The 13,719-nt window shown below is 41.7% G+C and overlaps 1 protein-coding gene across 1 annotated transcript in view; it reads right to left on the reverse strand.

Annotated features, from left to right (window-relative positions):
• Positions 1-13,719, reverse strand: part of LOC126159753 (glutamate receptor ionotropic, kainate 2-like) — a 69,144-nt gene that overhangs the window by 40,601 nt on the left and 14,824 nt on the right. The window contains exon 2 of the mRNA XM_049916573.1: positions 12,715-12,964. Coding sequence (XP_049772530.1) covers positions 12,715-12,964 — 250 coding nt within the window. The remainder of the gene's footprint in view (positions 1-12,714; positions 12,965-13,719) is intronic.

Raw genomic sequence — 13,719 nt, forward strand, 5'->3', positions numbered from 1 at the left:
GATGTTGAGTCCCATAGTGCTGAGAGCCATTTGAACCATATTCAGTTCTGCCCTCTTTTGTCAATTCTAGCGCACTTTCTTCAACATCCTGCAGTTATATCTGGTCAACTTACAAAAGCGCATTCTTCATGTTCACCCCGGATTCTATGCCCGTATCGCTGAAAACTTTTAGCCTTCTGACTGACCCACCATTGAAAGACAACACTGCATACGTGACACCTGTTTCAGTCGGTTTGAGGTTCACAATACAGTTTTAACAAGCGATCCCGTTCGTAGGAAGCGGATGTTTGCTAGCTAAGGCTCAATATACAAGTGTTATAACATCTGCTACTGGCTTTGCTAGGAGGTGTGGTATATACATCACCAGTTACAGTAACTCTCTGATACTTATGCCATGACTCGGTGTCCTTTGAACTGTGAGAATGACAGAGGTCCTGTGTTACCTTTAAACTTATTCCTACTGTTATACTTCTTTATTCTGCCCATATTTACGATCTGCACGACAGCATATACCTATAAACACAACAAAATTACTTCTTAAACTCAAATGCTGTTTAAAGTCACTACGCGGAGCTAAATGAAAACAGAACGCTGAACTGATTTTCAACTGTTACGTACACTCGTTTAGCACGAGGTTGACCAACTTGCAAAACTGTGGTCAAAGAATAAATAAAGCAAAAATGTCTGATGCAGCCGTGATAAACACAGATCAGTCTACAGCAGACAGAAAGGGGCTTGTCCTTGTTTAGAAAACGCTCCTTCTTTATGGTTAACATGCACCACACACACAAAAATATACGTATTCTGATTCAGAAAATCCCGAGGTGTAGCTTAACCCAATAAAAAGAAAATTGGTTTTTCGTCGGATTTTCAGTTCCTGGTTCCCTTATAGGAGAGACTGGGCATAATGACTCCGAGGTACTATGTCCAATAGTAATCATTATAGCATATTAAGAAGTATTACCTAAACAGGGATTGTAGACGGGACATAAGGTACCGCCCAGTCAGATTAACATGACCACCACCTATGTTCGACGGCAACGTGCAATAGCCACTGTAAGACGTCGTGGTCTCCTGACCTTCATTGCTTACGTATTCCGCCCTCACAATCATATCCGCATAACAAAGCGCTTCATTTGAACCCAAACTCGATAACATCAAGTCAATGTTGTATGAGTTCATGTAAACGATATGCAAATAAGAAGTGCGCACCGGGGTAGAAATACTTGAGGCTGGCGTACACACATACATTCCAGACACGCAGGTCACAGGAGCTTTTAGTTCGAGAGAGGCAGACCACACACTGGAAGGCTGGTCCCTTCAGAGGACGAGTCAACCTCAGCCACCCGTGGAGCAGACAGCGTGTGCCTGAGTGAAAGGGGGAATGACTCCATGTTCGGCTTAAAAGCAAATTCCGCTACATTGTGTGGTAGCGTCCAACTTACGCATTCTTTACACATAGCACACAGTTTCAGAGATTTTCACAGGGAGACAGCAAACGCCAAACGCCGATACTACAGATTTCTTGATTGGTCGCCTTTAACGAAATGTGATTCTCCCATTTTAGAAGAGCAATGCTGATTGGCAGACGATATTTCTGACACCTTGAGCTGAAGGAGTAATGGAAGAGACCAAAAGATATACCCCTTCATGTCTGGCATGGAGAGGATCCATTCCGTTGTCGCTCTTGGAGCGAGGAACAAGTATCTCCTGAGTACTTCACTGGGAGAGCACCACTGTCGAGAGCGAATCGAAGTTCGACTCTATATTGAGTCCTTGCGATTAAGCGTTGTTCACTGTGTTGGCCACCACACTTATTGTGCGGTGTGAACGGACAGAGTTATAGTTAAACGCCTGCGAGCGAATTTTTGGGTGACATCGCGGTGGACTGGTTATCTGACCAGTGTACACGCCAATACTTAGACTAGGGGCGAATAGAAATCTTTGACTTCATCAAGGCATACGGAGAGTTTGAGTGGCGAAGGTCAATCCAGATAGAACGAGAGTTATCTTATCTGTCAGCAGCGAGCGGTGCAGACAGCAGTCATCACAGCTTACGGTATTGTGTGCCACAGCTATTGCAAGCCCTACATTTCCTCCACAACAGTACACTTCACTGCATTTGACACTTGACAGCCTCGACCATACCTAGCAACATTCTAAAGGATAATTATTCAAGTTGAGTAGGCGCGCCTCTCGGCCATTCTGCCAAGTCAGTAACAATCTCAAACTTTGTATAGAAATTTCATTAGCGAATCCTATCCTTGAGAGGTAACTTCACATTCCGTAAAGAACCAGGATATAACTTGTTAAATTTATAACTAGAAGTGCCATTGTGATTTCTCAGAATTTTTGCAAAATAAATAATAATTTTCGTTTGTTTCATGTTTTTCTTACACTAACTAGCACTACTCCAGTACCCAAGTATCCCACTAGTTACGTAAGAAATTTTGTGAATTTTTGTGTCATTTTCTTACAGCGGACGACTCCAGAAGATATTTATTGCTGAAAGTTTTTCAGGCATTTCTGTTTAGAACGTTAGGAGCGTCTGTCTGACTTCTGTAGTAGTGGGGGTGGAAACTGCATCTTGCAGGAGCGACAGTGTAAATGGTAAATGTCAGATTAATCCGATGCGCAGAATGACAGAATAGCAGATCAATCCCCCCACGCTCACACCACTCATATATGGTAGGTGACAGCACTAGCGACCGAGGTTATATAGTAGTGTGTGCCAGTGACAAGGGGGTGAGCGGGGGGGGGGGGGGGGGCACGGAAAACATTGCAGTCATTGTCGTAATTCGGGAACGGAGCAATTTATGTGACATTCTAATGAGCATGATTATTAGTTTTCGGGTCAAGAATGGCTAAATTTGTAAACTGTTCGGATGCTATCATGGTGAAAGTATACCGTGCATGGAAAAACGATTTATCCAAGAGAGGCGCAGAGTCAACAGTGGTCTACCAAGAGCCTCCTATGACAGGGATAAATGAAGGCTGCGGAGACATGTACGGGCAAATAAAGGTCCAGCCATTGACCAGCGACCGCCCAGATGAACAAATTTGCTACCAACACTGTCTTCACTGTCTTCTCAACGACCATTCAGCGGTGTTTCTAGGTATGAGCCCCCGCAGCCTCACAATTCCAGCACCGTTTCTCAATGCTGTTAACTGGCGACGAAGACTGGAATTTGCACGCCAGTACCTCAGCTGGAGGTCCGCTGAGTGGCGACAGGTGGCCTTTTCTGATGAATCACGTTTAATGCTACAATGGACACACTGGCGTTGGCGTGTACGGCTTGCAACGACGGAAAACCCTCCAAAAACCGAGGTAGCATCGTGGTTTAGGGAAGTTTTTCGTGCCATTCCGTAGGTGATAGCGTCATTCTGAAAGACGCAATGTATCAATACAGGTATGAATCTATCCTTGGGGACCATTTCCACAGCAATATGCAGTTCGTTTTTCCTTTCGTTTTTCCTCGCCACGACGGCATCTACCAGCAGGAGAAAGTGACGGGTCACACACCTCGCAGTTTAGGTGCGTGGTTCTGAGAACATCAGGCCGAGGTTTTCTGTACTCACCTGCCCATCTAACTCCTCGGATTCAAATCCTATCGAGAAATAGCACCACGTCGATGGGGCATTTCGCACCATGGATCCTCGACCAAGTACCCCAGCTCAGCTGGTCATGGTACTGGAGTCAACATGACTCCACTTTCCTGCTGGTATCGTCCAGAAAGACATTAATGTGACTAGACAGTGTAGATAAAGTTTTGATAAGGAACCCACGTTCGGCATGTACCGTTTGGATAATAACTAAGGTCAATGGTCGAATCTCTGCAAAATCTACAGCTACAAGGTAGCACAAAAACTGAGATCATGAGTCCAAATCATAACGATGACATCACATGCGTTCGAGTGTAGAAGCCGCTGTTAGAAGCTGGTAAGTCACCACTAGGAGGGTTTACTGTGGTGCTACACGGACGCACCGAACTCCAGATTTTGAACAGAACGTCCTCGTCACGTAAAAGATAGCTCGATGACGAGTACTCGCGGTATTTCCTATGCTGAGGGCCTCTGTAGGGAACACAGGTCGGAGTAAATTGTCTCCGCTCTGTGCGTGCCGTGAAGCGGGAGATTTGAAAATTATCCGATCTTCAAATTTATTTTACAACCAAACAGTGCATATTTGTATACGGTTCTATCAACAACTTACCTAGTAAGTGCCCTCTACAACTCCTAGAAGTCTACGACCCGTCCTCACTCAGAGAAAGAAAAAGGTCCCGAGTTCGAGTCTCGGTCCGGCACACAGTTTTAATCTTCCAGGAAGTTTCATATCAACGCACATCCACTGCAGCGTGAAAATTTCATTCTGGAAACATCCCCCCAGTGAAGTTTGGAAGGTGGGAGACACGGTACTGTCAGAATTGAAGCTGTGAGGGTGGATCGTGAGTTGTGCTTGGGTAGCTCACATGGTAGAGAACTTGCCCGTGAAAGGCAAAGGTCGCGAGATCGAGTCTCAGTCCGGCATACAGTTTTAATCTGACAGGAAATTTCATTATGTGAAAATCTCAGCGCAGCCTCTTTGATGTAATACACATGCAGCCCCTCCCACACTTTCTCTCCTTATTCACCAAGTTGGTGTGATGTAAAGGCGGCTGTGCTAAGACATGTATGTCACCCTAGCCAGCAGTCTCAACTTAATGACATAAACACTTAGCTCTTTGGAACAATTCTTCATTTGATAAATATGATAAGTCGAAACTAGCTAACCAATGATTTTTTTCTTGTTGGAACACAATGTAACTTGTTGGAACAAACCTCAGCTTGCTCAGTTGGTGACATATGAGGCTAAATTTTACAATTTCATGTTACAGTGATGATATATGGGGTAATGTGTTATTATTTTTTTGCAGTATGGCAATGTATGAAGAGATCTGTTGAAATTTGCCTCTAACATAGTTATGCGCACGGCCGTTTATCGCAACTTTGGTGTAACATTACAATGTATGAAAAAATTTTGTATAATTTGTTACAGTTTATTTGAAATGAGGTGATAGGTGCCATGTAGCTCATGGGTTCTCCGCTTTGTGATAGTATAAGATGTCAGACATTCTGTTCATAGGCAGCTTGTTACAATATTTTCGCGACATGGGATGATTTGTTACAATTATGCTGTACAATGGTCATGTATGGAACAATTTGTTACAGTTCTGTTAGACTCTTATCTGTAACTGAGGACACTTATTGTAGCTGATATTCAATGCCAAGTAATGGCACGTATAATGTCTGCTGTTATAATGCTACCTGAGATCTTGGAGCTGAAACCTACTGACTGGTTATGGTACATATACTCTCACCATGGATTTCGGGTGATATCAGTCACCATGTCATTTTACCACATTTCTCCGCCCTGTAAACTAACCATCCAAATTCGTTACAGTTCTGTTGTATCATAGCAATGTTTGGAGCAACGTGATACTTTCTGTATGAAGGAATTTGTTAGAGTTTACTGTAAAATGATGCTCACGTAGGATGAACCGTCTCATAGCCTCCACTGTGTGACAGCAAGAATTGCCATTATGAGCAGAAGAGGACAAACGTTTTGTATTACATGGCATCACTATAATGTACGGCCGACTTTGGGCAGCTGATACCAAAGAAACCATCAGTCCTCGCCTGTACAAATGTGTAATACTCTTTTGCAACAAGTTATTTCATAGAAGTGTCGTGTGGACACCATGACATAGCATTATCAGCAGGAGATTATATGTTGTAGAGCAAGATAAAGTTACTGCACTAGTATCTTAGGTACTATAATGTTTGGCTGACATTGATGTCAGTTTTAACCAAACTAAAACAATTTTAGACTAATTATAAAGACAATTTAAATATGGGAATAGTACAGTTTATTTTGGTACAATGATAGAAATTATCTCTTCAACAAGTACACTTTCACGCTTTAATTTGTACAGACAAGCTCGTTGGATGTGACTTTCTTGTCGCAATACTGCTTGCCAAATGCTGCTAACGATGCTGGGAGATACCATTGATTCCACTATGAGGGACTTATTCGATTTTGAGAAAACTATTTAGTGACAAAATTTGATGTCTGTATTACAGTCTGAGATTTTCTCTTTATAAAGGATGGAATTTCTTTTCGTTATTTGTCATAGTTGCCGTACTGCATCAAATTAAATAAATAAGTAATTTCATGAAATTTCGAAGTGTTTTCTGATGTATAAATACATTGCAAAAACAATGGGTTCGGTTGATGTTGGCTCATAAATTGCTGTGTGTAGATCAAATGTCGAAATTTTGTTTACAATTTAGAGCAGAACGATTCTTTTTTTTTTCTTTTTTTTTTTTTTTTTTTTTTTTTTTTTTTTTTTTTTTTTTTGTGTCATCAGTCTACTGACTGGTTTCATGCGGCCCGCCACGAATTCCTTTCCTGTGCTAACCTCTTCATCTCAGAGTAGCACTTGCAACTCACGTCCTTAATTGTTTGATTGACGTATTCCGATCTCTGTCTTCCTCTATAGTTTTTGCCCTCTACAGCTCCCTCTAGTACCATGGAAGTCATTCTCTCATGTCTTAGCAGATGTCTTATCATCCTGTCCCTTCTCCTTATCAGTGTTTTCCACATGTTCCTTTCCTCTCCGATTCTGCGTAGAACCTCCTCATTTCTTACCTTATCAGTCCACCTAATTTTCAACATTCGTCTATAGCACCACATCTCAAATGCTTCGATTCTCTTCTGTTCCGGTTTTCCCACAGTCCATGTTTCACTACCATACAATGCTGTACTCCAGACGTACATCCTCAGAAATTTTTTCCTCAAATTAAGGCCGGTATTTGATATTAGTAGACTTCTCTTGGCCAGAAATGCCTTTTTTGCCATAGCGAGTCTGCTTTTGATGTCCTCCTTGCTCCGTCCGTCATTGGTTATTTTACTGCCTAGGTAGCAGAATTCCTTAACTTCATTCACTTCGTGACCATCAATCCTGATGTTAAGTTTCTCGCCGTTCTCATTTCTACTACTTCTCATTACCTTCGTCTTTCTCCGATTTACTCTCAAACCATACTGTGTACTCATTAGACTGTTCATTGCGTTCAGCAGATCATATAATACTTCTTCACTTTCACTCAGAATAGCAATGTCATCAGCGAATCGTATCATTGATATCCTTTCACCTTGTATTTTAATTCCACTCATGAACCTTTCTTTACTTTCCATCATTGCTTCCTCGATGTACAGATTGGAGAGTAGGGGCGAAAGGCCACAGCTTTGTCTTACACCCTTCTTAATACGAGCACTTCGTTCTTGATCGTCCACACTCATTATTCCCTCTTGGTTGTTGTACATATTGTATATGAATCGTCTCTCCCTATAGCCTACCCCTACCTTTTTTCAGAATCTCGAACAGCTTGCACCATTTGATATTGTCGAACGCTTTTTCCAGGTCGACAAATCCTATGAAAGTGTCTTGATTTTTCTTCAGCCTTGCTTCCATTATTAGCCGTAACGTCCGAATTGCCTCTCTCGTCCCTTTACTTTTCCTAAAGCCAAACTGATCGTCACCTAGCGCATTCTCAATTTTCTTTTCCATTCTACTGTATATTATTCTTGTAAGCAGCTTCGATGCATGAGCTGTTAAGCTGATTGTGCGATAAGTATCGCACTTGTCAGTTCTTGCCGTCTTCGGAATTGTGCGGATGATGCTTTTCCGAAAGTCAGATGGTATATCGCCAGACTCATATATTCTACACACCTACGTCAATAGTCGTTTTGTTTCCACTTCCCCCAATGATTTTAGAAATTATGATGGAATGTTATCTATCCCTTCTGCCTTATTTGACCGTAAGTCCTCCAAAGCTCTTTTAAATTCCAATTCTAATACCGGATCCACTATCTCTTCTAAATCGACTCCTGTTTCTTCTTCTATCACATCAGACAAATCTTCACCCTCATAGAGGCTTTCAATGTATTCTTTCCACCTATCTGCTGTCTCCTCTGCATTTAACAGTGGAATTTCCATTGCACTCTTAATGTTACCACCGTTGCTTTTAATGTCACCAAAGGTTGTTTTGACTTTCCTTTATGCTGAGTCTGTCCTTCCGACAGTCATATCTTTTTCGATGTCTTCAAATTTTTCCTGTAGTCATTTCTTCTTAGCTTCCCTGCACTTCCTATTTATTTCATTCCTCAGCTACTTGTATTTCTGTATTCCTGATTTTCCCGGAACATGTTTGTACTTCCTCCTTTCGTCTATCAACTGAAGTATTTCTTCTGTTACCCATGGTTTCTTCGCAGCTACCTTCTTTGTACCTATGTTTTCCTTCCCAACTTCTGTGATGGCCCTATTTAGAGAAGTCCATTCCTCTTCAACTGTACTGCCTACTGGGCTATTCGTTATTGCTGTATCTATAGCGTTAGAGAACTTCAAACGTATCTCGTCATTCCTTAGTACTTCCGTATCCCAATTCTTAGCGTATTGATTCTTCCTGACTAATGTCTTGAACTTCAGCCTACTCTTCATCACTACTACATTGTGATCTGAGTCTATGTCTGCTCCTGGGTACGCCTTACAATCCAGTATCTGATTTCGGAATCTCAGTCTGACCATGATGTAATGTAATTGAAATCTACCCGTATCTCTCGGCCTTTTCCAAGAATACCTCCTCCTATTGTGATTATGGAACAGGGTATTCGCTATTACTAGCTGAAACTTGTTACAGAACTTAATTAGTCTTTCTCCTCTTTCATTCCTTGTCCCAAGCCCATATACTCCTGTAACCTTTTCTTCTACTCCTTCCCCTACAACTGCATTCCTGTCGCCCATGACTATTAGATTTTCGTCCCCCTTTACATACTGCATTATCCTTTCAATATCCTCATACACTTTCTCTATCTATTCATCTTCAGCTTGCGACGTCGGCATGTATACCTGAACTATCGTTGTCGGTGTTGGTCTGCTGTCGATTCTGATGAGAACAACCCGGTCACTGAACTGTTCACAGTAACACACCCTCTGCCCTACCCTCCTATTCTTAACGAATCCTACACCTGTTATACCATTTTCTGCTGCTGTTGATATTACCCGATAATCATCTGACCAGAAATCCTTGTCTTCCTTCCACTTCACTTCACTGACCCCTACTATATCTAGATTGAGCCTTTGCATTTCTCTTTTCAGATTTTCTAGTTTCCCTACCACGTTCAAGCTTCTGACATTCCACGCCCCGACTCGTAGAACATTATCCTTTCGTTGATTATTCAATCTTTTTCTCATGGTAACCTCCCCCTTGGCAGTCCCCTCCCGGAGATCCGAATGGGTGACTATTCCGGAATCTTTTGCCAATGGAGAGATCATCATGATACTTCTTCAAATACAGGTCACATGTCCTGTGGATACACGTTACGTGTCTTTAATGCAATGGTTTACATTGCCTTCTGCATTCTCATGTCGTTGATCATTGCTGATTCTTCCGCCTTTAGGGGCAATTTCCCACCCCTAGGACAAGAGAGTGCCCTGAACCTCTATCCGCTCCTCCGCCCGCTTTGACAAGGCCGTTGTCAGAATGAGGCGGACTTCTTATGGAGGAAGTCTTCGGCCGCCAATGCTGATTATTTATCAAAATTTAGGCAGTGGCGGGAAGCGTACCCGGGATCGAAGGCGTTTTGATTATGAATCAAAGACGCTACCCCCTTTTTTTTGTAGTCTCATTTTGTTCGTTTTCGTTCGTTGTATCTGCTCGGTGCGGACGTCGCAAGACACCCGTTTTTGTTCGTAGTTGATCCGTTATCTCAGTTTTTTTATTACAGAGGGCGACTAACCCTCTGACCGAACACGCTGAGACCACGGGTGGAACAGCAGAACGATACCTCTGATATGTATATCTGGTGACTGGTCGTGAACATCATTCATTCTGTCCTTGTGCGTTGGCTACATATGATCACAACAGTAATCATTATTTATAAAAACGGTTCAAATGGCTCTGAACACTATGGGACTCAACTGCTGTGGTCATGAGTCCCCTAGAACTTAGAACTACTTAAACCTAACTAACCTAAGGACATTACATACACCCATGCCCGAGTCAGGATTCGAACCTGCGACCGTAGCAACAGCGCGGCTCCGGACTGGAGCGCCTAGAGCCATATGGCCACCGCGGCCGTCTAATCATTATTTATAAATGATAGATGCAGGGAGCACATAAAGTGGGGGTACACTTTCAATTATTTATTACACAAGGACCAAACATTGTACGGATATTATACATATGTCATTTTGAACAGAAAGCCTGAAAGTTTTTTTCATGTATACCGAAAAGCATAGTTTGGTATTTTGCCTATAGTCAACGCTAGCCGCAAACATGGCGAGTTCAGGTGCGGAGCGAGCTTTCTCTACGTTATAATTCGACAAAAACAAATGTGCTTCAGCTGTTCAGCGGATATTTAGAACAAAGTACGATAAGAAGCAACCAAAAGGAAGGCCATTTACCACTGGCAGAACAAATTGGTTACGACCGGTTGCTTGTGCCTGCCAAAGAGAAGCGGACGTCCCAGTGTGAGTGAGGTGAATATCGAGCGCGTACGATAGACATTCATAAGGAGTCCAAAGAAACTGTTGCGTCGTGCATCCCGTGAACTTAAAATGGCTCCAGTGACAGTGTAGAACGTCCTGCGACAGAAGCTCTCCATGAAACCATTCAACTTGGAGCTGAACCCGGAGCTGCCGCATCGATGAATCGGCCATGCTACAGAAGGGGACAGCTGTTTCATGAAATGGCTTCCCCAATTGCCAGATCTCACGTCGTGTGACTTTATTCTGTGGGGACCCATTAAAGATCTGGTGTATGTACCGCCTACACCACGCGATGCTGCTGAGCTCCGGGAGAGAATACGGGAAGCGACTGCAGCAGTCGACGAAGCAATGCTGGGACGGGTGTGGCAAGAATCCGATTGACGTCTGCCGTTTCACTCATGGTTCTCGCATCGAATGTTTGAGAAAAAAAAGCCTTTCAGAGTTTCTCTTCAAAATGACAAATGTACAATGTTTATGTACATCCTGTACTAAAGCGAGATTTTTTGCAAATGACTTCATTCAAAGAGGCACGGTCGTTGTATGATAAATGCTCAGAACTTTTTTTATTCTCTAAAATATGGAAGTAACTCCTGTGCAGCTGTTTATTAATCGTTGAGTAGTTGTGCGGGTGATACATGCCAACCGGTGATTTTCTTTTTTTTTTATGTCGTCGGCCGTATGGGTTTTTCACAGACGTGAATTTGTATAGCTTCGTGTTCCACTTTAAAGGTCTGTATTTGACCATTGTTCTTTAAACGTGCCGATTTTAGGTAGTACAAAAATAAGTTTATCCGGGTTGTGTTCTCTGGCTGACAATTACCATCCATGCGACCATTGGTGTTACCATTTGTCTTTCTATTTCGATAGGTAATTTATTTATTTTTCAGAGTTCAGTTCAGTAAAATGAAGATAGAGCACTAACGAGAACTACTTTTCTAACCAATATTGAACGGGAACTTATAAAGCCTTAAATAGAAAGGTGATGTCAAGCACACCTCAGGTACCTGAGGAGATGAGGAAGCAGGGACTTCCACTGCGTGGAATGAAGAAGACAGTAAATAGGCCGAAAGAGGACATAATGGGAAAAAGAGGAAGGTGTTACGAGTGTGGTAGGGCGCGGGACAAATAAATCATTAAGCGGTGTGTTCTCTGTAAGAAGTGGACATGCCATGGTCATTTCAAGGGAGTTTGTGTCAATAGTTTGGACAGACCGGACTGAAGTAATACATGTAGCAAAAAGTAATCATGGAACTATTGGTTTAACTGTTGTATAACTGAGGCTCATATAAAGATACAGCAGTGTACGTTTCATCAACTATACTTGTTGTTCATTTTCAATGCAATGTGTGTCAACTTTTCTTTGTTTTGAAGAAAATAAGTTATGTGTATATATTATAATACATGTAGCTCGTTGACACGTGGAGTTGAAAATTAATTGAATTCGACATTGTTATGAGAGTATATATCCTATTCTGTTTCACAGTGCTTAAAATAACATTGGAAACAATGATCGGATATTCATGCCAGTACTGTCGGATTAAATCGCAAAATTGGTGATAATTTATTATTTCACAGCAACTACTGATGAATATTCTTTCTACATGACAGATTTCAGAGCAATATGGGATTCGTGCTGATTCCTCTCCAAAGTTGACTATAGTACAGTGAAACTCCACCAAGAACGGAAAAGATATACCTTTTCAAATTATTGACAAAAAGCAATCTGACTCAGTTTTTGAGAATAGCAAATGGGAAGTTTTGGTACAGAAAATGGCCCAGAGATCACCAGTGTGTGTGTGCGTATGTGTGTGTGTGTGTGTGTGTGTGTGTGTGTGTGTGTGTGTGTGTGTGTAGTGAGTGATTTGTTATTAAACAATGTGTGTATAGTGTGTGCAGTGACTGGTAGTGAGATATGAGTGAACAGTGTGGTATTACATTATGTAATAAGTTCTTTGTAAAAAAAAGTATTGTATACCAGGAGAAAATCTAATGATTGTCTCTAACTAGAAGTCTGTAAGTGTATTTTAAATTGGTCTAAACTTGTAAATACCTTGACATAGGCTATATCATTGTAAAAAGAGCTCTACGGATGAATAAATCTACTACTACTACTACTACTACGTCATACCTTTTTGACGAACTCTAAAATGATGCGTGTCTCAACACCATCGAATACACTAGCGTCGCTGTTGAGTATGACATATGGCGGGTAGTCGAGTACTGCAAGTATCACCCGACGCCCGTGTAGGTCTGCCAACCCACCGGGATAGAGGACCGCAGATGGCGGGTTGAAGCCGAGCCCCCGCCGCCACCGTGCCACCACCAGCTCGTCACGCCACGTCTCTTCCCCGGTCAACCACAGTGTTACCAATTCAAGGCTGGTGGACAAGGCGACACCTCAGTGAACAGCTCTAATTTCTGGTACAAGCAACACAACGAAGCTCACAGAAATACGTCTTCCAAATTTTGCTACCTTCCATTGTAATATTAGGATTAGTATTATATTATTGCCATCTTTACTTTTCACAAACCTAAAGTATATCAGAATTAGTTTTATCATCAAACAATAAATGGCAAAGACGATAGATTGTTAACGAATTGTAAGCCATGTTTTAAATCGAGTGAGGCATTGTAAAACGTTTTCTTCTCACTGACAGTAAAGCAGTGTTAACGGAGTCCGAAAACTAATTTCGTAGTGTGTACAGCTCAGAAACATAATTGAGGAATAATAAAATCTTTATCATATATGTGGATTAAAAGCGAATTTCATGACGTCTATGAATGGCTGCATGCTGATGAAAATAGGAATATTAAAAATGATGATGCGCGAACTGAATATTTTTAAGATAGAACATTAAAGTAAATTGATTAAAGATGGTGCTCATCCATGAACGTAATGCCTCAAGAAAGAATAGCAGATAGTTCTATAATATAGACTGAAAAGACAATGGAACACCGAAGAAACGTCATAGCAACTTTTCTGCTACCAGAACACGCGATTGCCCTACTGCTTCTATGAAGAAAACGAAGATTAGTTCTTAAGCATATAAATTGCGAAAGATGTTTACTTTATGATGTGGTATTATCGTTGTAATGAAAGTGAGACTTCATAGCAACCATCATTACAAATTAA

The sequence above is a fragment of the Schistocerca cancellata genome, chromosome 2 (assembly GCF_023864275.1).
Source record: "Schistocerca cancellata isolate TAMUIC-IGC-003103 chromosome 2, iqSchCanc2.1, whole genome shotgun sequence".
NCBI classification, from domain to species: Eukaryota; Metazoa; Arthropoda; class Insecta; order Orthoptera; family Acrididae; genus Schistocerca; species Schistocerca cancellata.